Source organism: Cololabis saira, chromosome 21 (genome assembly GCF_033807715.1).
Source record: "Cololabis saira isolate AMF1-May2022 chromosome 21, fColSai1.1, whole genome shotgun sequence".
In the NCBI taxonomy this organism is placed as follows: Eukaryota; Metazoa; Chordata; class Actinopteri; order Beloniformes; family Belonidae; genus Cololabis; species Cololabis saira.
The window spans coordinates 1,899,304-1,924,586 of record NC_084607.1 but is presented as its reverse complement, the minus strand read 5'-3'; the positions used below and the strand labels follow the sequence as shown (position 1 = coordinate 1,924,586).

General features: G+C 41.0%; 1 protein-coding gene across 1 annotated transcript; it reads left to right on the top strand.

Annotated features, from left to right (window-relative positions):
- Window positions 1-13,341: 13,341 nt before the first annotated feature.
- Window positions 13,342-21,241, top strand: LOC133421853 (zinc finger protein 239-like). The gene is made up of 3 exons (XM_061711641.1): window positions 13,342-13,525; window positions 19,859-20,333; window positions 20,670-21,241. Exons 1-3 carry the CDS (start codon window positions 13,520-13,522, stop codon window positions 21,125-21,127), a joined length of 939 nt encoding a protein of 312 aa, XP_061567625.1. The 5' UTR covers window positions 13,342-13,519; the 3' UTR covers window positions 21,128-21,241.
- Window positions 21,242-25,283: the final 4,042 nt, after the last annotated feature.

Here is a 25,283-nt window from a genome sequence, read left to right as displayed (position 1 = left end):
TATTTTCCAATTTATTTTTTATTTGGGGTTTTCATAAACTGTGAGCCATAATCAGAGAGCAGCGTCTTGCTGGTGCAGGAAACTGCTGTACGCAGTGACGGACACTGGCTGATTTATGGTTCCGCGTTGCACCAACGCAGAGCTTACGGGGTAGGATACGCGGGAACGGGAACGTACGGTACGCGTCGCCGCGTAACATCTTGCAGCCACTTCTCGGCGAACACACGTTTTCGGTCCAATTCGGGTAGTGGTTCAGTTTGGCGTCTCTTTGTAGTTGGTGGTGGTGGAACGCCAAAATAATTACTTAATGGCGCTTGCTTCTTGGACATTTTGACGAGACGTGTCGGGGTTTGTTCAGTAAAGCTGATCCTTACCTCTCTTCCTTCCCAACCCACCGCCGCAACGAGCATGGAGGGGGAGTAAGGACGCGCTGTGATTGGCCAGTACCAACTTTGAGTGGCAGTTCTGGGGAAAAGCTCTCGCAATAGATTTTTTAATATTAGTATTCTGGTCTGGCCACAACCAATAATATGAGCCCCAGCTGTTGTTAGCAAAAGCGCTTTGCAGCACAAGATTGACAGCGCACTGTGGATTTTGACGGCGCATGCGCTCTGGCGGCCCACTTATGTGCAGCCCTGTATATATGTATGCGTATGTATGCGTATATATATCAGGGTTTTTCCTGCATACAAAATTAGGAGGCGGCCGCATCCGCCGAATTTCGTGCCGCCCCCAGCTCTCAAAACTCCGACGTCATGAAAATTGTTATTTTCTGGCAAGCGTTGGACTGGATGGATGTTATTTTAACTGCAGCAGCAGCATTACGCTGCTGTGGAGGCGCTGTATCAACGACAGTGCACCAGCAGAAGAAGACGAAATCTCGAGAATTACTTTCTGCGGTTTTCCGCTATTTGTTGTATTAAAAATCGGCGTCCTGGTTTTCCCTGGCTGTTCAAACAGGTAAATATTGTTTCTTTTGCATCCGAGCATGCCTTGTTTATTCGTCTTATATTCAGGGCTTTTGTCACGGCTGAAAGTCGTGCACAAATATGCATGAAAGGTGATAGCGAGGGTCAGGGTGCAGGACAGGACGAGCTGGAGAGGCGAGGGGAACATTAAGCCTGAATTATGGTTCTGCGTTAAATCGACGCAGAGCCTGCGGCGTAGGGTACGCGGCGACGCGCAACGTACGCCGTAGGCTCTGCGTTGGTGTAACGCAGAACCATAAATCAGCCTTTAGTCCGTTTCCAAGTCATTAGGAGCATATCAACGTGAAGCCAACGTGTACGTGATTTAAACATGACTTTTTAATTCATCTTTACAGATCTTCTCAAAAACACAGAACCAGTGGGTTTGACAAACGGTGGCTGAACCGATTTACCTGCTCAGGCAAACTGAGGAAGGTTTGGTCTGTTATTTATGACAAAAGCACTGTGACCCCCATACAGCAGGAACTATCACTATTTATGTCTGTATCAAAATAAATACTAAAATACTTAATGCATGAATTGTTTTGTTTAAGGTGAAGACACCTCTGCACAGCAGACTGAAGGAGAGGCTCTTGGATGTTGTGAGGAGGCCATGATGGACCAGACCAAACCAGACCAGACCAGACCAGACCAGGACCAGACCAGACCAGACCAGACCAGGACCATCCATGTACCAGACCAGGACCAGACCAGACCAGACCAGGACCATCCATGGACCAGATCAGGACCAGACCAGACCAGACCAGGACCATCCATGGACCAGACCAGACCAGACCAGACCAGGACCATCCATGGACCAGACCAGACCAGACTAGGACCATCCATGGACCAGACCAGGACCATCCATGGACCAGACTAGGGCTGGGCGATATATCGAGATTTTAATATATATCGATATATTTTCAAACGCGATATGGTGCGAGAATATATCGTTTATATTGATTAAAAAAAAAAAAAAATTAAATGATTTTGATATAGCTTATTTTGTGACAAATTGACTTGAATGTTTTATTTGCGATTTGCACAAATGTTTTGTTGTTTGGACAACTGTCAACCTCAGTGGAAAAGTCTGCCTGTTACTGTCTACATTGTATTAATTGCACAGTGTATTTTAATTTAATTGTTATGCAGGAAAGGGATATTTGTTTTATTTTATTCAAGAAGCATTTTTATTCTATATATGCTGGATAAATGGGCCATTTTGCCTAAAGTTAAAGAAGTACATTTTAAAATTATGAATAAGGTCTATTCTGAGGCAGAATTTCTTAAAAAAGATTTAAATTTGAGGTAGATCAATGTTCCTTCTGCAAAACGGATGAAGAAACACTGGATCATTTGTTTTATCAATGTCCTTTGTCTCATTGTTTCTGGACAGACATATGGAACAGGTTTGGCTCCGTTGCGACAAATGGCGAGTCATAGGTTGGTTTTCTACATTTATTTCTGCAGAAGACACAAAAACACATTAATACCGTATTTTCACGACCATACGGCGCACCGTGTGAAAAGGCGCACCCTCAGTTTTGTGTGTCATTTTTGGTTTTAAAACACACATACGGTGCACCGACCCAAAAGGCGCCGTCTACAGAGACGGAGCTGCACACACACGCGCTGCAGAACACACACACAAGAGTGCTTATTTAAAAATAGAGCAGGAGCAAAACTTAGTTTGATATTTTATTTCACTTTTCACATCAATCAAACCCTTCAAAAGGTTCATATTCTGTTTCCGCATTAAAGAATAAAAAAACACCACCGGGTCGCCGCACATAAACCTGTCTCAGCCACCAGCCCTTTTCATTTCACTCTGGCTGGAAAAGTCTCGGCAACGCTTTTCTTTAAAAATCACCATAGCTGGCAGTTTCTGTCCATCAGCGTGGCAGGCAAGCACAACAGTAAATAAACTTTTCATACCCCGTTGTGCTGCGGATCCCGACCGCGGCGGTCCCGGGTCCCGGCTCCCGCTCCGCCCCCCCCGCGCTGGACCGGGTCTCGGGTCCCGGGTCCCGGTCCGCTCCCCCGCGCTGGTCCCGCTCACACACGCGCATGTCGGGATCTGGTAGCGGGGTTTGTATCCGACAGGAGCTCCGCTCCACTAATTCAGCTGCGCCAGTCCGAATTTCCAGACCTGTCTCAGCCACTTGATCATCATCCCTTCATCCAGCCCCCCCTTTTCATTCGTCCTTATGACTCCGGCTGGAAACGTCTTATGCAAAGTTTTTCTTTTAAAAATCACCATACAGTTTCTGTCCATCAGCGTGGCAGGCAAGCACCACATAAATGAGAATGTGTGTGTTTCACGCCAGCGTGGCAGGCAAGCACCACATAGATAAGAATGTGTGTGTTTCGCGACACACACACACGCGCATGTCAGAGATCCGGTACCGGGTTTGTAACCGACAGATTTGGCTGAAAATCTCAGAGGGTGAAGCTGATCAGACCTGGGACATACCCCAGAAATCCCTTCTCCCAAACCGGCCGGGAACCAGGTCGATCGGACCCCGCTTGGGGAACCAGGAAGTCGAACTGGAGCAGCGCGCATCACAGCGGCTTTAACCGGGGAACGTGACCGGTTCCGACCGGCCGGGACCGGAGGAGCCCACATAGACTGGTAGCAGGGGCTCCCGGGGAAAGAGCGCCAGCATTTCAGCCGGATCTGCCCCCGGGGATGCGGCGATCGGACCCGCAACCCCACGGCAGGTGCATCCTCGGTTCCCGACATGTAAAACACGCACGCGCTGCAGAACACACACACAAGTGTGCTTATTTAAATAGAGTGGGAGCAAAACTTAGTTTGATTGTATTTTATTTCACTTTACACATCAAGCAAATCCTTAAAAGTCTTCATCATCTGTTTCCGCATTAAACAGCTCACTGGAGTCTCATTCCCGTCGCAACTCAAGGCTTCACCCGGCCCCTTCTCTTTTTACCGTTCTCATGGTGGCCGGCCTTACATTACCGTAATTCAGGTAATAGACATGGCGCACCGTTTCATAAGGCGCCCGGCTCATTAAAAAAAAATAAAATAAATTTATGTGCGCCTTATGGTCGCGAAAATACGGTAAGTCTTCTGGACCCTCTTTTTACTCCTTCTGCTCCCCTCATCACAGCAACGCAGCACTGTGTAAATTCATTGATTTTCCTCTACAATGCAGAGAAATACACTCCTACATTTTCTCAAACAAAAGCTACCAAAACAGACAATAAAAAATGGCAACATAAATGGATAATTTCTTAAAGAAAATCTGTTAAGAAACGCAGCAGCAGTTCCCAACACAACTTACCCTCATCAGAGCAACGCAGCACTGTGAGGAGCTGACATATTTATGATATTTGTATATTCAGAAATTATCCATTTATGTTTCCATTTTTGGCGCATGTTGTATACTTTAAATGCCACTGACATAACGTGGCTGTTTTATACAATACAACTTTATTTATAAAGCACTTTAAAAACACCAACATGGTCCAAAGTGCTGGACAGGCAAATGAAAGACAACACACCATAAAGCACAGGGCACATAAATAAAACAATCATGATAAGTTAAGTGAATAAAAAGGATAAAATAGAAGATAAAAGAATAAAATACTAATAAAAGGATAAAATAAGCACAACTGTCTTGCTAGGTGTTAAAAGCCAAGGAGAAAAGTTGGGTTTTAAGAATAGATTTAAAAACAGACAGAGAGGAGGCCTGTTTTATTTGCTGAGGCAGGTTGTTCCAAAGTTTTGGAGCTGCAACAGCGAAGGCGCCGTCCCCTCTGAGCTTTCTATTAGTTTTAGGCTCTCTCAGGAGCAGCTGATCAGCTGACCTGAGAGAGCGACTGGGGGAATAAGGGTGTAGGAGCTCAGAGAGGTACGGCGGGGCAAGACCATTCAAGGATTTAAAAGTAAATAAAATAATTTTAAAATGAATCCGAGACTGTACGGGCTTTGTGTTGTTTTGATGATTAATATGCTTTTTGTGGATGTTTTTGTTTTCGCGCCTTTTTGTAAAGCGGCGGGCGGTGACTGGTTTAAACCAGTAGGTGGGAGTGTGGACTAGGGCTGAACGATTAATTGCATTTGCGATAATATGGCGATGTGATAAAACAAGATTTTCTAACCGCAAAGGCTGCGATTTGACCAGTCACGTGATCTGGTCACGTTGCCGGCAGGGAAAAAAAGTCAACAGTGCCGCGTGTCCACGTGTAACCTAAACCTACCATGGCCTCAGCGTTAGGGCTCGGCCAGGCGGGGCTTTATAAATATATGGGCTTTATAAATGTATTAAATATATGAGCGCGGAGTCGGCGTGGCGAGGAGCTGCGCACGGCGAGGAGTGGAGTCACGCTGTGAAGGCTGATTTATGGTTCCGCGTCAAATCGACGCAGAGCCTACGCCGTAGGCTATGGCGTTGGTTACGCGGCGACGCTTTCAGGGTTTTATTAACGATTTTAAGATTTTTTTCTCATGTCTCAAAAAAGTAGAAAACAAAAATGCAAGTAAAATAAGTTTACACATTGCTCATTATTTGTTATTCTAATTTAATATTTCATCTCCTTTTCTATGCTCCATTATGTGAATTTAAATGCTTAATATATTTTGTTATTCATATGCACCTTTTAATTCTTAGAGCGACTTGTTTTTTTGTTTTTTGTATTCCTTACAAGAATCCCCATTTTTTAATTTTATTTTCCTTTCTTTTCATATTGCATTTAAATTGATATTTGTCCATTATTCTCTTTGAGAGTTTGTATATTTTCAATAAAGTTTTGTTCCAAAAAGAAAAGAAAGAAAAAGCTACTGACAATGAACTAAAGTGTTTGGATGATCAGCAGCAACAGAAAGAGCGAGGAGGAGCGGGAACGTGGACCTGAACACTGACCTGCAGACCAGCGGAGGAAGAGTCCGCTTTGGTCCTGCTGCTGGACTCCTGGTCCTGGTTCTGACCCCGGTCCTGGATCTGGTCCTGGTCCTGGATCTGGTCCTGGATCTGGTCCTGGATCTGGTCCTGGATCTGGTCCTGGATCTGGATCTGGATCTGGTCCTGGATCTGGTCCTGGTCCTGGATCTGGTCCCGGATCTGGTCCTGGATCTGGTCCTGACCCCGGTCCTGGATCTGGTCCTGGTTCTGGTTCTGATCCCGGTCCATCTCCTCCAAACACGAGTGTTTCCTGGTGGGAAAATATTAAAGTGCAAACTTCAATTATTCAAAACAACAACTTAGAATCGTGTCAACAATTTTCTTTTTTTCTTTTAAATAAACAAGACGGCGACTCAAAACAGAGGTAGGAATAAAAATCCTGAAAGTCTCTCTCTGTCCTCTCGTCCCACGTTGACCTGTTTCCTCTGGGAGGATTTCAGGTCCTTACGGACCAACAAACACTCAGGGACACATTCTTTCCCCAAGCTGGAACTTTCTACACTCATAAGCTGCTCACACTGAGCAATATTCTTCACTCATTTATGTGCAATATTCTTCACTCATTCATGTGCAATATTCTTCACTCATTCATGTGCAATATTCTTCACTCATTCATGTGCAATATTCTTCACTCATTCATGTGCAATATTCTTCACTCATTCATGTGCAATATTCTTCACTCATTCATGTGCAATATTCTTCACTCATTCATGTGCAATATTCTTTACTCATTCATGTGCAATATTCTTTACTCATTATGTGCAATATTCTTCACTCATTCATGTGCAATATTCTTCACTCATTCATGTGCAATATTCTTCACTCATTCATGTGCAATATTCTTCACTCATTCATGTGCAATATTCTTCACTCATTCATGTGCAATATTCTTCACTCATTCATGTGCAATATTCTTCACTCATTCATGTGCAATATTCTTCACTCATTCATGTGCAATATTCTTCACTCATTATGTGCATCATTATTCTCTCATTTTCATAGTGTTTCTATATTTCTGTTTCCTGTTTGTCATGTTGTTGTTTCCAGTCTTTGTTTCCAGAGTCTTTGCATGTGTGCACTTTTACGGAGCTGCTGCCTAATCTCATTGTAGCAGTCTAATGATAATAAAGGCTTTCTATTTCTCTTCTATTTCTATTGTTGTAGAGAAGCATCAGTGCAGCTCTGACTGATGCAGCTCTATACTGGTCTCCTCTTTGTGTCCTCCAGGACAAAACAACGGATGAACCACCTCAAAAGTCACACTGTGGAGTCAAACTTGAGTTTAGCACGATCTGCTCACGTGGAATGAACAGAAACCAAACTCTCTCAGCTTGATCCAGCCTAGCGTTAGCCTAGCCGTTAGCCTAGCCGTTAGCCGTTAGCCTAGAACCCCGTTATCGTTTCATCCCGCTCCCACCTTTGGAGACGACACAGTCTGTATGATCAAAAAGATTGATTCCTGCTCACCTTATCAGTAAAAGTCCAGAGCTCAAAACCCCCCAAGAGTCCCGTGATCGGGGCCGCAAAACGGACTAGTTTCTTCTGAGCGGAGGAAGATTTTGGTCCGCGGGTCGAGGCGCGGTCGTCACGTGATCCCGCTGCTCCAATAGGATGCGCGTTGCTAGACGAATGTGACACGGAAACCACATTTCCCAGCATGCCACAGTAGTCAGGAGCATGCGCAGTAGCCCCGCGGGAGGTTCTCTGACAAATGAATGTCGCTACCAAGAGGTGAGTTTGTGTTGGACTCTATTAGACACTAGAGTGAATCCAGCGCTGTCGGGGGAGAACATTTCCCTCTAAATACAACATTCTAGTCTCCGGGACGACAATCTACATTTACCAGCAGGAAACACTCGAGTGGTGGACACGAGTTTGGAGGAGATGGACCGGAACCAGAACCAGAACCAGGACCAGGACCAGGACCAGGACCAGGACCAGGACCAGATCCAGGACCAGATCCAGGACCAGATCCAGGACCAGATCCAGGACCAGATCCAGGACCGGGGTCAGAACCAGGACCAGGTCCAGACCCGGGGTCAGAACCAGGACCAGGAGTCCAGCAGCAGGACCAAAGCGGACTCTTCCTCCGCTGGTCCTGCAGGTCAGTGTTCAGGTCCACGTTCCCGCTCCTCCTCGCTCTTTCTGTTGCTGCTGATCATCCAAACACTTTAGTTCATTGTCAGTAGCTTTTTCTTTCTTTTCTTTTTGGAACAAAACTTTATTGAAAATATACAAACTCTCAAAGAGGATAATGGACAAATATCAATTTAAATGCAATATGAAAAGAAAGGAAAATAAAAAATGGGATTCTTGTAAGGTCAGTGTATCTTTTGGTCATTGGATTTTTCCATCATGAGTGGGAATCAAAAAACAAAAAACGATTGGTTCATTTGATTTTCCTTTTAAAACAAAAAACAAATATTGAATTACACTGCATTTTTTCTTTTTCTGTGTTAATATGATTTAACAAAGATTCAAAATACGCTTTTATTTTCGTTTTCTATTTCATATAAGAAAAATGAAATCACTAGTCAACAGGAACGAAAAAACGAACCAAAAACAACCGTTTATTCATATTCGTGCACCGGAAGCTGGCATTTACAAAGCAAGCGCGCGAATGAGCTGTTCTTTACCAACCAAGAGCGCAGTTGAGGCAGTTATGCCGTCTTTCATTGATTAGAAGAAAAAAAAATCAGTGTTACAACTTTTCTTTTCACTACTATTAGGCTACGAACATGACATGTCCTTCTGACGAGGATCCAATTGATGCAAGTGGAGCATTAATCCACAGAGAATTTAATATAGTCTTACGTTGAGAGCTGATCATTAGACCACGCATAGGCCTAGATGTATTATCATATTTAGTAAAAATCTACTTTAAATTATGTAATTGATTACAATCACTTCTTGTGAGTAAATACTTTTGTTTGGACTTTTAAACGTCTGTAGGCTCTGCTAATTCTCTCTCTCTCTCTCTCTCTCTCTCTCTCTCTCTCTCTCTCTCTCTCTCTCTCTCTCTCTCTCTCTCTCTCTCTCTCTCTCTCTCTCTCTCTCTCTCTCTCTCTCTCTCTCTCTCTCTGACTTCCTTAACTCAGACGTCGTTGTGCATTTATAAAATTATTCATAGCCTAATATAGCCTATTATATTATCTTTTAAGCTATTAGGGCCTGTATATTTCATTGTCTGTGTTGTTTTTATCTGTGCTTTTTTAAAAATCTGTTTTTGAAGTGCCTTGCAAACTTAGAAAAGTTCTATGACAATAGAGTTTATTATTTTCATTTTATCACCATCTTGTCATTTTGTGGGTAAAAAAGCCTAAGTTCATTTTATTTTACCTTTTGGTCTAATAGATGTATTATTATTGTTGTTGCTGTTGTTCTTTATTTTGTATGGATAGATATTTATCTCGGCGTTTTTCCTGTGTGTGTTTCTTGTTTCAAGTGGTAATTGATGCGCGCTGCGTCACCGTTTACTATTTAGGCCACTCAGTGTCAGACCTTAGCCAGAATTTATGAATGAAGATTGAATGACACAATGAGTGACGTGTTTTTCCAACTACATGAACTGTCTGACAGTTAACCTGATGAAGGTCACAGCCTACCCAAACGTTGTAACAATTATAGCACGACCTTCGGCATAATGGACTGTCGGCATATTGTAGCCTATTCTAGTTTGTTTTTTTTATTATTATTTTTCCGTGCTTTTCACGACCCTTCTCCCGGTAGAAACATGGAGGCTGCCGTGGAAATCATGAATGACCGTCTTGACATTGTTGTAGCTGCAAATGCATGTAGTTCAAATCCATCAGAAGAGTGAACTTTCACATGATTTTGAGATGCTAACATGCAGCAGCCTGTGGTAAAGAACATTTTTCTATCTTTTAACAAGCTCTAGAACTGACGTCAGCCCATTATCCCCACAACAAATGACCACAGTCCCGTTGCTGCTTTGACCTGGTGTTTACTGTTGCTATGACAACTGTAGCTACATCTGGGGGCGTAATGTCAGTAAATACGAGTAAAATACATGCCTCGCGTATAGTGTGAATGCACCGCAATAGCCTAGAGTGGCTGGCTCGAGTGGGACGGGGTGGTACAGAACAACTTCCCCTGGAGAGAATTGTCACAGGAATGCCTGTCAAATATCCAGAACTAAGTTCACTTGGTTGTAAATGCCAGCTTCCGGTGCACGAATATGAATAAACGGTTGTTTTTGGTTCGTTTTTCGTTCCTGTTTACTAGTGATTTCATTTTTCTTATATGAAATAGAAAACGAAAATAAAAGCGTATTTTGAATCTTTGTTAAATCATATTAACACAGAAAAAGAAAAAATGCAGTGTAATTCAATATTTGTTTTTTGTTTTAAAAGGAAAATCAAATAAACCAATCGTTTTTTGTTTTTTGATTCCCACTCATGATGGAAAAATCCAATGACCAAAAGATACACTGACCTTGTAAGGAATAAAAAAACAAAAAAAAAGGCACTCTAAGAATTAAAAGGTGCATATGAATAACAAAATAAATTAAGCATTTAAATTCACATAATGGAGCATAGAAAAGGAGAGGAATTATTAAATTAGAATAACAAATAACGAGCAATGTCTAAACTTATTTTACTTGCATTTTTGTTTTCACTCTTTTGAGACATGAGAAAAAAATCTTAAAATCATCAATAAAACCCAGAAAGGAGGGTTTACAATTCCTCCATTTGGCACAATGAATATGGTACTTACCCAGTAACAAAATTATATTAATAATATCAGAAACAGAAAATTCCAAATCACTCAGGAAGAAAATAATATGGCTTAATTCAAAAGGTGGAACATTTTAAATTTTAAGAGAAATCCAATTGTGTTTGTTTGTCCAGAAACAATGAGACAAAGGACATTCATAAAACAAATGATCCAGTGTTTCTTCATCCTTTTTGCAGAAGGAACATTGATCTACCTCAAATTTCAATCTTTTTTTAAGAAATTCTGCCACAGAATAGACCTTACTCATAATTTTAAAATGTACTTCTTTAACTTTAGGCAAAATGGGTCCGGGCCGGGCCAGGAGCATTTGGATGCAGTGTTTGGGCTGGATCTACTAACGCATTGCATGTACAGGACTGTCTCTGAAAATTAGAATATTGTGATTTTCTGTAATACAATTACAAAAACAAAAACGTCATACATTCTGGATTCATTACAAATCAACTGAAAAAGCCTTTTATTATTTTAATATTGCTGATCAGTGGCGATTTTGGTCTGTAAATTTTGGTGGGGCCATGCTGGAAAATCTTATGCAATCAGTATCAAGTGAGAGAAGGGACCACAGCCCCTTTGACCACAAAATTGCAGCTGAATAATGCCATCATCACACAAACAGTGCCAATCTAACGACATATATCAATAGCGCTACCAAATGGGCAGTGTTCAAGAGCTCATATCAAATACTCAAGATCGAAACAGCAACGTGACAACAATAAAAACACAATGCACAAGCACGACCGTGCACGAGCATGGCGTGTACGGCGCACATACAATACACAGCAATTAATATACAAAGCCACCACACAGAGTATACCACAGCCAAACAGCCATTTCAGCACCACAGACAGGTGAACAGCTCCATCAGCGTCGGGGAGCCCACGTGAGGTTGTGTCCCCCCCCACACCCACACCCACACCCACACCCACACATGTATCGCCAGATGCGCATTACACAAAGTCCACTATAATTCAAAGAATATAAGTACATGGTCAGTTCCACTATAAAAATCTGTTAGACTCACCGTTGACGCTCCCGGTTAACCAGAGTTTCCTTTTGAACCATTCCTTATTAAATGTCCTCGTTTTGTCTTTTCCGGCTTGACAAATGGTTAAATCATCCGGTCGATGTGGTCCCAAACGTTTTATTTCCAACTTCTGCTCAATTGATAAAGTGCTAAATCGCACACTCACCAAATAGTCAACTTCATTCATTTTGAAAGAATGAAACGTCACCTATCAATCAAAGTACGTAGCCGGCATACGGCGCGCGTCGCCGCGTAACCTACGCCGTAGGTTACGTAACGTACGCCGTAGGCTCTGCGTTGGTGTAACGCAGAACCATAAATCAGCCTTTATTCTGGCGCGGTTTGAAAAAGACAAGCGAGTGATTATGTACATTCACTGAGTGAATATTATGAAAGTAAAATATGTATTTCTCGCTAGAAATAGTTTTTTTTTATTCAGTCCGCAAATGACGGCGAAAAGCATTCTGGGAACAGCCAATCACAGAGTGAGCTGTTTGACCGCCGGCCTGTCTGCTTCAGTTCAGAGCAGCCAATGAGAGGCGCTCTGGGGCCCTGAGCTCGCGGCCCCACTGTCGAAGCTAATGTGTGCGCTGTACACGCGCACGCGCGCGCAGCAGTTCACCAGTTAACAACATTACAGGCAGAGGGGACATCTCCGCTGTGCCCCACCGAGCGGAAACAGAGGAGGGGCTGGATCAGGCAGGGCGAACTATTTACACACAGTTACACTACAAAAAGTGTCAGCAGATGAAATTAAGTTGCATCAAATGAAAACTGCGGACATTTCATTGGAGACAAATTTATTATGAACTTATGTTTAATGACACATAATCTTCCCCTGCGCAGCAGCGCACTCTGGTGGGGCCGTGCCCCACCGGCCCCTAATGCAAAGACGCCAGTGTTGCTGATCATGGTTTACAGCTTAAGAAAACTCAAATATCCTATCTCAAAAGATTTGAATATTCTGGGAATCTTAATCTTAAACTGTAAGCCATAATCAGCAATATTAAAATCATAAAAGGCTTGCAATATTTCAGTTGATTTGTAAAGAATCCAGAATGTATGACATTTTTGTTTTTTTAATTGCATTACAGAAAATAAAGAACTTTATCACAATATTCCAATTTTCTGAGACAGTCCTGTAGTGTGTGCAAACCTCATAGCACAGTAATGACACGCAAATACTGTAAATGTACAACCCGATTTATTCACAGATTTGCACTGAGGACTGTCTTTCAAATATGCAAAATAGCCCTTATTAGTTAATAAGTTTGTCTCAAGGATTATGTAAGATATGGCGTTTACACACTATTTTGCACAATACTGGAAGGAAGAAAATGTAAATTTGCACTGTGATTTATCAAACCTCGAAATTACTTCTGTTTTTAGTACGTTTTAATCAAAGGTACAAAGTTAAAGAAATCAACATTTATTAAAAAAGGAATGGAATCACTTTATTTTTTTCCTTTTTTGTTTACCTTGTCTGCACACATATTAATGATTGATACCATGCAGGTAAAAACCAAAGGCATATATATGTGCATTATTGCTATATTTAATATATATACATATATATGCCTACATACGCATACACATACATAAATATACACATACAAACCCAGTGATGATTTTTTTTGGGGGGTGGGGTGGGGGGGGTGACATCCACTGCCAATCCAGGAAGCAGGAACACATGGAGGCACACGTCAAGCACTGGAAATCTGCAACAAAAACCACAAAACCAACAAAACCAACACGGAGCCGACCAAAACACAAGCAGCAATCGACCCAAATCACAGTCTGAGCTACCGCTACCGCTAACTAACCCAAAAAACTACAGAGCCAGCATGCAGGTGAACAAGCCTGTGTGTGTGTGTGTGTGTGTGTGTGTGTGTGTGTGTGTGTGTGTGTGTGTGTGTGTGTGTGTGTGTGTGTGTGTGTGTGTGTGTGTGTGTGTGTGTGTGTGTGTGTGTATATGATAATGCGTGTGTGTGTGAGTGTGCGTGCGTGTGTGTGTGTACATGTCTTTGTGGCTATGTGTGTGTGTGTATGTTTGTGTGGCTGTGTATGAGCGTGTATATGTATGTGTCTAAATGTAACTGTGTGTGTGTGTATGTGTGCATGCATGAATGTATGAATATGCATACGTGTGTGTGTGTGTGTGTGTGTGTGTGTGTGTGTGTGTGTGTGTGTGTGTGTGTGTGTGTGTGTGTGTGTGTGTGTGTGTGTGTGTGTGTGTGTGTGTGTGTGTGTGTGTGTGTGTGTGTGCGTGCATGAATGTATGAATATGCATACGTGTGTGTGTGTGTGTGTGTGTGTGTGTGTGTGTGTGTCCTGCCAATGGAGGCCCAAATCCTCCATGGCAGGACACTTCCATACTGCATTCTCACCGACACAGACATACAATCACGCACCGTTTCCCCCTCCCCGGGGGGGGTCCAGCACCGCCAGAAGGCACCCCAGGCTGCACGGCGAGCCCCGCCAGGCCCGGGCATCGCGACCCACCTATCCCAGGCCGGCAAGGGAGCGCGGGTGATGTGGGACCCCCTCCCGCCCCTGGTGTTGAGTGCATGTGATTAATGCCATAAAAACAGGGAGGGGGAGGGCCAAGTATCGATTTGACACCGACCCAAGAGACTTTTAAACTTGTCTACATCCGAATATATAATATAGATGTAGACTGTAGGAAGGGCATTAGTGAATGGGATTCAAATGCAAAAGTATTTTTATTCATGCAGTCGTGAACTTTCAGCTCTCTTTTCTTCGTGTATGTGTGATTTTTATTTATTTATTTTTTTTGTTTGTTTTGTTTTGTTTTTTTGCACAATAGTTGTCCTTATCTCTTTCATTCACTGTGACTGGAAAAGTCGGATAAACCATTCTGGAAAAGATCGCAAACTAGCGGTCGCGGGGGGTACTGCACCGCAGCGAAATGGACTGACTGAGAAGTCCGAAGGGTTCACGACGGCGTCACGGTGACGACGTAGGCACGGCGTCGGTTTGATGCAGAACCATTCACTAATGCCCTTCCTACAGTCTACATCTATATTATATATTCGGATGTAGACAAGTTTAAAAGTCTCTTGGGTCGGTGTCAAATCGATACTTGGCCCTCCCCCTCCCTGTTTTTATGGCATTAATCACATGCACTCAACACCAGGGGCGGGAGGGGGTCCCACATCACCCGCGCTCCCTTGCCGGCCTGGGATAGGTGGGTCGCGATGCCCGGGCCTGGCGGGGCTCGCCGTGCAGCCTGGGGTGCCTTCTGGCGGTGCTGGACCCCCCCGGGGAGGGGGAAACGGTGCGTGATTGTGTGTCTGTGTCGGTGAGAATGCAGTATGGAAGTGTCCTGCCATGGAGGATTTGGGCCTCCATTGGCAGGACACACACACACACACACACACACACACACACACACACACACACACACACACACACACACACACACATCTGCAATTTATTTCATATATTGAACATATGTGCTAAAAAATTGTCCATCTCTGTAAACATAGATTTTATTTATTTATTTTTATTTTATTTATTGGCTTTGTCTTGAACACAACAAAACCCAATCAAATTAAAAGCATCAGAATAAAAAAAAATAAAAGCAAAACAATTTAACAGTCTCATTCAAAAATAAAACACACAGCAAAACAATGTGTTCGAGAGGGAACAGGAGGAAGCAGAACGCTTATTTAGTCCTGTCCCTTCTTCACAATATCATATATAAACTATAAAAATTAAATAAAATTAAAAGAAAAGAAAAAGAAAAAAAGAAAAGAAAGTAAGGAAAAAAAAACAAAATAACAAAAAATAAATAAATACAACACAAACAACCAATAAGCAATATCAGTAATTATAATCATAATTGAACCGGTCTCCTCAATATCCTAAATTCCAGAGTCCATCTCCCAGTCACCTCTACACTGATCCACAAACAGCCTTGAATGCTGGCAGTTATATTTGTATCATATATACTCCATTCACAATAAAACAAAATAATAATCAAAGAAATACATATGTAATGTGAATTACTTTCCTTAGAGGTCCCCATTATTATACTTGTCAAGAATTGCTTTCTTGTATGTGTTTTTAAACTGTATAGAGTTAGTACTATGTTTGATTTTATCATCAAGACCATTCCACAAAGTTACCCCACAAACTGATATGCACATGGTTTTAAGAGTAGTGCGTACACATGGTTGTTTAAAATGTAATTTTCCTCTCAGACTATATTGTCCTTCATTAGCTTGAAACATTTTTTGAATGTTTTCAGGCAGTGAATTATTTCTTGCTTTGAACATTATTATTGCTGTTCTAATTTTCACTAAGTCCATAAATTTCATTTTCTGTAATTTAAGAAATAGAGGATTGGTGTGATCGAGATACCCAGCATGATTTATTATCCTTACTGCTCTTTTTTGCAATGTGCATATCCTTTGTAAGGTGCTCTTGTAAGTATTACCCCAGATTTCAACACAATAGATCAGATATGGTAATATGAGTGCACAGTACAGATTGTATAGTGTTGTTTGGTTCAAGATGTGTCTACATTTATTCAGCACTCCAATACTCCTTGCCATCTTAGAACACAGATACCTAATGTGGGCCTTCCAGCATAACTTGTGGTCTATTAAGACACCCAAAAATTTGTTTTCATAAACTCTTTCTAATACAACATTATTCATTTCTATTTGAACATCTTCATTCATTTTACGATTTCCAAATAACATAAATTTAGTTTTCTTCAAATTCAATGATAACTTATTTGTATCAAACCAACATTTTAATTTAACCAATTCTTTCGTGACCACTTCCACGAGCTGCGGCAAGTCTTCTCCAGAACAAAAAATATTTGTGTCATCCGCAAATACAACAAACTTAAGTACATTTGAAACTTTACAAATATCATTGATATACAAAATAAAAAGTTTTGGGCCTAAGACTGACCCTTGTGGGACACCACAGGTAATATTAAGACTCTTAGACTTATGCTGACCCATCTGCACAAATTGACGCCTGTTTTTAATGTAGCTCTTAATCCAATCAGATGCAACCCCTCTTATGCCATGCCGCTCCAGTTTTTTTAGTAGTATCTCATGATCAATTGTGTCAAATGCTTTTTTTAGGTCAACAAATATTCCCATAGCATATTTCTTATCCTCTATACAGTTTGTTATTTCCTCTACCAACTCAATTAATGCCATGGAAGTTGATCTGCCTGACCTAAACCCATACTGACTGTCCATTAATATATTGTTTTTTTCAATGAAATTATCCAGTCTTGTAACAAAAAGTTTTTCGATTATTTTTGAGAACTGAGAAAGCAAGGATACAGGTCTATAGTTGGTGAACAGGTGTTTGTCACCATCTTTATACAACGGAATTACTTTAGCCACTTTCATTTTTTCTGGAAATGTTCCTGTTTTGAATGATAAATTACATAAGTGAGTTAGCGGTTTCACAATTCCATGTATTATTTTCTTTACAAGAAACATATCAATATCATTCCAATCTTTTGATGTCTTACTTGTACACTTATTTACAATATCTATAATTTCCTTACTTTCTACAGTTCCCAGTATGATTGAGTTTGGATTTCTCTCCACCCATTTTTCCTCAGCAAATTTCTTCCCGGAGTTTTTTATTTCTTTGGCCAGTTCAGGACCCACATTAACAAAGAAATTGTTAAATCTATCAACCACTTCATTCCTATTAGTAATTGTTATGTCTTTGTCCGTAAACCATTCAGGGTAGTCTGGTTTGTTTTGTTTTTTTCTAATAATATTATTTAATATAGTCCATGTACTTTTTATGTTATTTTTATTATTATCTAATAATTTATTATAATAATCCTTCTTACATACCCTCATAATATTAGTTAATTTGTTTTTATATTTCTTATATTTAACCTCCGCCTCTTTTGTTCTATATTTTATAAAATGCCTATACAGAGTATTCTTTTTCTTACAGGCATTTTGCAGTCCCTTCGTCATCCAGGGGTTTTCAGAATACTTTTTGTTACTAGTACATTGTTTGATTGGACAGTTTTTGTCATATGCATTTTTGAATATGTCTAAAAATAATTCATACGCTTTGTTAACATCAGTTTCTTCACAAAGTACTTTCCAATTATAATTCATTAAGTCATTTCTAAATGCTGTTATCGATTCCTCAGATCTTACTCTCCTGTACTCAACTTCTTTACACGACCAGTTCCTTTTGTAGCTACATTCATGAATCACAAAGACAGGCAGGTGATCACTAATATCATTAACTAATACTCCGCTTACAGTATTGTCCATATTGTTTGTAAAAATGTTGTCAATCAAAGTGGCTGAGTGGGATGTTATTCTGGTTGGTTTTATGATTGTTGGAAATAAACCCATACTGTACATTGCCTCAACAAATTCATCTGTCATTTTATGCCTGCTGGGATTCAACAAGTCAATGTTAAAATCCCCACAGACATATTTGACTTTTTGCTTTTCTTTAGTGAACACCTTTTCCATATTTTCTATAAAGATTCCAATGTTTGACCCAGGTTTCCTATACACACAACTGACAATTACATTTTTAATTTTTTCCATGCATATTTCAATAGTAATGCACTCCATTACATCATCAATGGCAACCGACATATTGTCCACAACCTTATATCTGAGGCCTTTATCAACAAATAGAGCCACACCTCCTCCAACTTTGCTTTCTCTACTAATGTAATTCAGCTCATATCCCTGCAAAACAAAATCTGTGCCTCTTCCTTCGTTAAGCCATGTTTCTGAGACGGCGATAATATTAAAATGCGTTTTGAACTGTGATAAATATTCTTTTATACTTTGGAAGTTTGTATATAAACTTCTGCTGTTGAAATGAATAATATGTATCCCATGTTCAATAGTAATATTATTGTTAAACTGCTTCTCTGTATAATAACAGCAACTGGTGTTTATATTTTTAAAAAGATTATATTCTGGGTCTATATCCTGTTCATATTCTATTAAGTTTTGTCCCAGGTTGAGATGTTCAATATACTGAAAATCATTTATGTTATCAGACATGTTTGTGGTAAAGATGAGAACAATAGCAAAACAAACAAAAAGAACATTTAAAAATATCTAAACTAAACATTACTACCTATTCACTAGGTTATTCGGAATCATGAACATATTTGAACTAATGGTTACATAACTTATCCAGCTGCTCAGTGCTCCTAATACATATCACTTTGGCCTGTTCAGGACTACCATTTAATTTAACGAACACCTTGCAATTTGCAGTCCACGTGGACTGAATTTTCCCCTTCTTTTTCAGGAACCGTGCTTGTTTTGCTATATCAGCATTTACTTTAGTGAGATGCTCGTTAATATACACATTTGTGCCCTTCAATTTCCTGCCCTGCTTAAGCAGGTCAGTTTTGTTCTTTCTGTTAGCAAAACGGACAATGACAACTTGTTTGCCTTTTTGGACCTTTGATGGTATAATGTGACATGCTTCAATGTCCACCCTGTTTACAGAGATGTCATTGTCATGAAGGAAAGTTGTTACCTGTGCCTCTGTTGATTCATCATGTTCATCAGTGTCCTCTCGTTGCACTCCTTTCAGGGCCTTGGCATAAGATCGTGGCTTGATCGACAGACCAGTTATAATGACATTGTTCATTCTCAAGTACTGTTCTAAGTCCGATACTCGGTTCTCAAGGAAATTAATTTTGCTCTTTTGCTCCTCATTCTGTTTCTTGAGCTCTTTAATTTCATTCATCAGATTTAGTATTGAACGTTGCTGGTTGGCTATATTTGCTATATATAGATTTTCAACCTGACCAGCTCACAGAGATTGAAACAACAACGATACAAACAACGGCCAAAATCTGAATATTTGCTTTACAAAAATTACACCATTAATCTCCACATCTTTTCAGTGGAATTTCTATAAAAATGTATGATTTTGTTCTGAGGGTGGGTAGCTTTACCCCTTCACACTTTTGTTTTGACATATTGAGATGTTTTATCTGAATATTTCTGGCTGTCAAGAGCCATTGATAACAGAACAAGTTTAACATAGCCCTCAGACATAAAACTCTTAATTGTTTCACTGCGATCATGACGGACAGCACTTGATTTGAACTGAAGGATTTGTCAAGTCAGCCAACAACAGGATCTAAGTCTTTTTCTCTTTCCTTACAGAAACATAAAGCCAAAGAGAGAAAAAATAGGAAGGATAAAGTCCTCACCACTTCACCAGGTCTGAAGGTCCAAAAGAGGATTCATACTGAAGAGAAGCCGTACAGCTGTGATCAGTGTGGGCGAGCTTTTACCAGGTCAAGTATTTTAAGGAGTCATCAGCGTATCCACACTGGAGAAAAGCCGTACAAGTGTGATCAGTGTGGGGCAGCTTTTACCTACCAAGGTCAGCTAAGGAGTCATCAGCGTATTCACACTGGAGAAAAGCCGTACAAATGTGATCAGTGTGGGGCAGCTTTTACCCGACAAGATCATCTAAGGAGTCATCAGCGTATTCACACTGGAGAAAAGCCGTACAAATGTGATCAGTGTGGGGCAGCTTTTACCCAACAAGGTAGTCTAAGGTGTCATCAGCGTATTCACACTGGATTTAAGCCTTACAGATGTGATCAGTGTGGGGCAGCTTTTACCAAGTCAGGTGATCTAAGGAATCATCAGCGTATTCACACTGGATTTAAGCCTTACAGATGTGATCATTGTGGGGCAGCTTTTACCGAACAAGGTAGTCTAAGGCGTCATCAGCGTATTCACACTGGGGATAAGCCTTACAGATGTGATCAGTGTGGGGCAGCTTTTCCCGATCAAGGTCATCTAAGGAGTCATCAGCGTATTCACACTGGGGATAAGCCTTACAGATGTGATCAGTGTGGGGCAGCTTTTACCGACCAAGGTCATCTAAGGCGTCATCAGCGTATTCACACTGGGGATAAGCCTTACAGATGTGTTCAGTGTGGGGCAGCTTTTACCGAACAAGGTAATCTAAGGAGTCATCAGCGTATTCACACTGGAGAAAAGCCGTACAAATGTGATCAGTGTGGGGCAGCTTTTACCCGACAAGATCATCTAAGGAGTCATCAGCGTATTCACACTGGAGAAAAGCCGTACAAATGTGATCAGTGTGGGGCAGCTTTTACCCAACAAGGTAGTCTAAGGTGTCATCAGCGTAGTCACACTGGATTTAAGCCTTACAGATGTGATCAGTGTGGGGCAGCTTTTACCAAGTCAGGTGATCTAAGGAATCATCAGCGTATTCACACTGGATTTAAGCCTTACAAATGTGATCAGTGTGGGGCAGCTTTTACCGAACAAGGTAGTCTAAGGCGTCATCAGCGTATTCACACTGGGGATAAGCCTTACAGATGTGATCAGTGTGGTGCAGCTTTTACCCAACAAGGTGATCTTAGGCGTCATCAGCGTATTCACACTGGATAAAAAATTGTCTGTGATCAGTGTGGGGCAGCTTTTACCTGGACAGCTGTTTTGTTTTCAGTTTCAACTAAAAAATGTGTTTAAATTTGATTTTTCCCCAGTTTATGTTCCATTGTTCCATCATTTTAATAAAAACGTTATTTGTTTGCCTGCTGGATTTCAGCTTCCTGCTCACTGCAAACTCACAACAAGACATCAGTGTCAGAATATTAGAAAAGGGTCACACAGTAGTGCGTTTGTCATGTGGTTTTTATCACCATGTACTATTTATGCTGGATTTAAATTACCTCTGGACCTGCAATAATTCTAAAATGACACCATGACATCCGATTTCGTTCAGCTGATTCACACTAGATAGGTGAAGTCTGTGTTGTACTGCCCTCATTCTGTTGAACAATTCCCTTTATTTAACACTACATTTTAATATTGAGTCAAAAGCAACTGAGCAGACACTTAAAGGAGCCGTCTGTAAGAAATGGCCAAAACTGGTACTGCAGTCACTTTCAAAATATTGTTGAGCGGCGTGTACCCCCCCCCCCCCCCCCCCCCCCTCCTCCCCCCGACCAGAGGTTGCCAGGTAGGCTAGGAACGTAAGCTGCCATGGCTGCCATAATTAGAGCCGAGCTGGCAACCCGGATGCCGAAACAATACTGACTTTGTGATTGGGAGATAGGTGGAGGGTGGAGCTTCAGGCCAAAACAAAAAATGACAACATAAACATCAGTTGAGGGCTGCAACTCCTCTTTTTAAACTGGAATATCCTGGCTTGAGTGCTGTTGTCAGTGACATAAGTATTTGAAATGAACATGATTTTTAAATGTCTGTTGACATATCGGGGTCATTTTATGATTCGTTTTATTATTGCTCTTACATACAGCTCCTTTAAGCATTAGATTTTTTTTACTGCATGATGCGGCCACATGTGTCCTCGTTATTCTGCAGATCTGGATTTCTTCAAAGACCCCGTGTGAAGCTTGATGTTGGTTAGTTTCTGTATGATTATCATCTAAAAATGTCAGATCACTACACTATATGGATTCATATAGACTAATGTGGTGTTCATTTGACATGTACATAACATGTAGATATGAAGATATGTGAATGATGTATGCAGATATGAGTATGTATGCACAATTTAAATGTAGCATGAGATATTAGTATGCGGGCATGACTGTAGTGTGACAGAGAATCATTTAATAAGGTCACTCGCATATCAGAAAATATATTTTTACTTATTCCATTCCACCCTTTCGATCATTATACTCTCGCTCAAAAGAATAGACTACCATATTTTCACGACCATTCGGCGCACCGTGTGAAAAGGCGCACCCTCAGTTTTGTGTGTAATTTTTGGATTTTAAACAGACATACGGCATACCGACCCAAAAGGCGCAGTCTACAGAGACGGAGCTGCACACACGCGCGGAACGTGAGCGGCACCTCGTCCATGTTCGTGATGTGTCGGCTGCAGAATGAGCGGAAACTCTCCATCTTTTCCATATAATCCGCTGGGCGCTGCTGCTGCGCTGGCACCGTTTCATGAAGCGAAAGCACCAGGACGGACCTCCATGAAAATGTTAAATTTTCATTTTCTTCCGCCAGCGCTACTGCTTTCAGTCGGACTCAGCCGCAACTGCTTCACAAGCCCCCTTCTCCCTTTACCGTTCTCATGGTGGCTCCGCATTACCGTAATACAGGTAATAGATACGGCGCACCGTTTCATAGGGCGCGCGGCACATTTTGGAAAAAAAAAATAAAAATTATGTGCGCCTTATGGCCGAGAAAATACGCTAATCACACTGCAGCAATCACACCAGAATATCTGCAAATGGAAAATCATCAGTCTTCTCCATGGGGGGTTCAACAGGTAACGTCTTATGGTAAACTTTAGTCAGGGACATTTCAATCAAGCAGTGGAAGACAGGAATAGTGACATCATGTATGTTTTCCAATGTCCAAACCAAAAAAATCAACTTAAAGCAAGTTTATTTATACAGCACATTTTAGCATCAAAGCAGTTCAAGGTGCTTTCCAGAATAAAGAAAAAATAGTGGCAGAGTAAAGAAAAGACTTAAACTAGAGTCACAATGTCATTGTCAATATGATACCCTGACCCTGACTTTCGTGGGGGCGGGAGCGCCTGCCCGCGTCGGTGGCCGGGGCGGCTCTGTCTCTCCGGGCAGGCTGGCCTCTCGCCGGGTGGGGGTTGTTGGCCTGGGGGGTGAGGGCCTCCTGGCCGCATGTCCAGCCCGGGCCGGGTGGGTGGGGTTCGCCTGGGTGTGGGGCCCTCCGTTGTTGGGTTGGGTTCCGGGTTCTTCCTTTTGCACCCTCCCTCCTCCACTATATATACAGTTCAGGTGATAGGACTATTACACACACATTGCCACAAAGACACACATACACACTCACACACATAGCCACACACACATAGCCACACAAATATATACACACACATTTGCGCTCTACTGGAGACATTCATTACTGCATTTAAATGCACCTATTTGCCCTCTAGTGGTCACGTAAATTACTGCATTTAAATGCATCTATTTGCCCTCTAGTGGACATATTAATTACTGCATTAAAATTACGTATTTGCCTTCTAGTGTAGACATTAATTCCTGCATTTAAATGCTTTTATTTGCCCTCTAGTGGACATATAAGTTACTGCATTTAAATGCATTTATTTGCCCTCTAGTGGACATATAAATTACTGCATTTTAATGCATCAAAATGTATTTATTTGCCCTCTAGTGGACATATTAATTACTGCATTAAAATTACTTATTTGCCCTTTAGTGTACATATATGTTACTGCATTTAAATGCATTTATTTTCCCTCTTGTGGACATATAAGTTACTGCATTACAATGCATTTATTTGCCCTCTAGTGGACATATACATTTCAGCATTTAAATGCATTTACATGCATTTATTTGCCCTCTAGTGGACTAAAAAATTACAGCATTTCAATGCATTTATTTGCCCTCTAGTGGACATATTAATTACTGCACTAAAATTACTTATTTTCCCTCTAGTGGACATATGAATTAATGCATTAAAATGACTTTTTTGCCCTCCAGGGGACACATTAATTACTGCATTAAAATGACTTATTTGCCCTCTAGTGGACACATAAATTACTGCATTTAAATGCATTTATTTGCCCTCTAGTTGACATAATTACCGCATTAAAATTATGTATTTGCCCTCTAGTGGACATATATATTACTGCATTTAAATGCATATATTTGCCCTCTAGTGGATATACAATTTACTGCAATTAAATGCATTTATTTGCTCCCTAGTGGACACATAAATTACTGCATTAGAATGGCTCATTTGCCCTCTATTGGACATATAAGTTACTGCATTTATTTGCTTTCTAGTGGACTTATGTATCACTGCATTTAAATGCATTTATTTGCCATTTAGTGGACATATAAATTAATGCATTCAAATGACTTATTTGCCCTCTAGTGGACATATAAGTTATTGCATTAGAAGGACTTATTTTCCCTCTAGTGGACATATAAATTAATGCATTAAAATGACTTTTTTGCCCTTTAGTGGACACATAAATTACTGCATTTAAATGCATTTATATACCCTCTAGTTGTCATATTAATTACTGCATTAAAATTACTTATTTGCCCTCTAGTGGACAAATAAATTACTGAATTTAAACGCATGTATTTGCCCTATAGTGGACATTTTACTGCATTTAAATGCATTTATCTTCCCTCTCAAGCTGGCAGAGGCAGCCCAGCATTTGCGCAGCAGCCCCTCCCTGCTCCAGTCAGAGCTGGAGATGTTCACTCCATAGACTTATACACTTAGATGCCGCATTCGGGCCCGTCACGCACGTCAACACGGCTGCCAACTTGGGCCAGGGTTTCTGACAAGCAGTTGGACCAGTCAGATCGGTTTTCGTGCCCGAATGTGCGTCTGACACCAAAATGCTAGACGTTTGTGCCACATATGGATGTTATTGTGAAAGAAACACAGAAACCAAGAAACAGGGAATAAAATTTCACAAGTAAGAAGTTGTTTCATACTATTTAACTGTTAAGAACGTGTTCATTGTGATGTATCTATGAAACTAACGTAAATGAAACTAGCTCATGTTAGGTTAAGAAAAACAAAATGTGTTTTTGTTAGA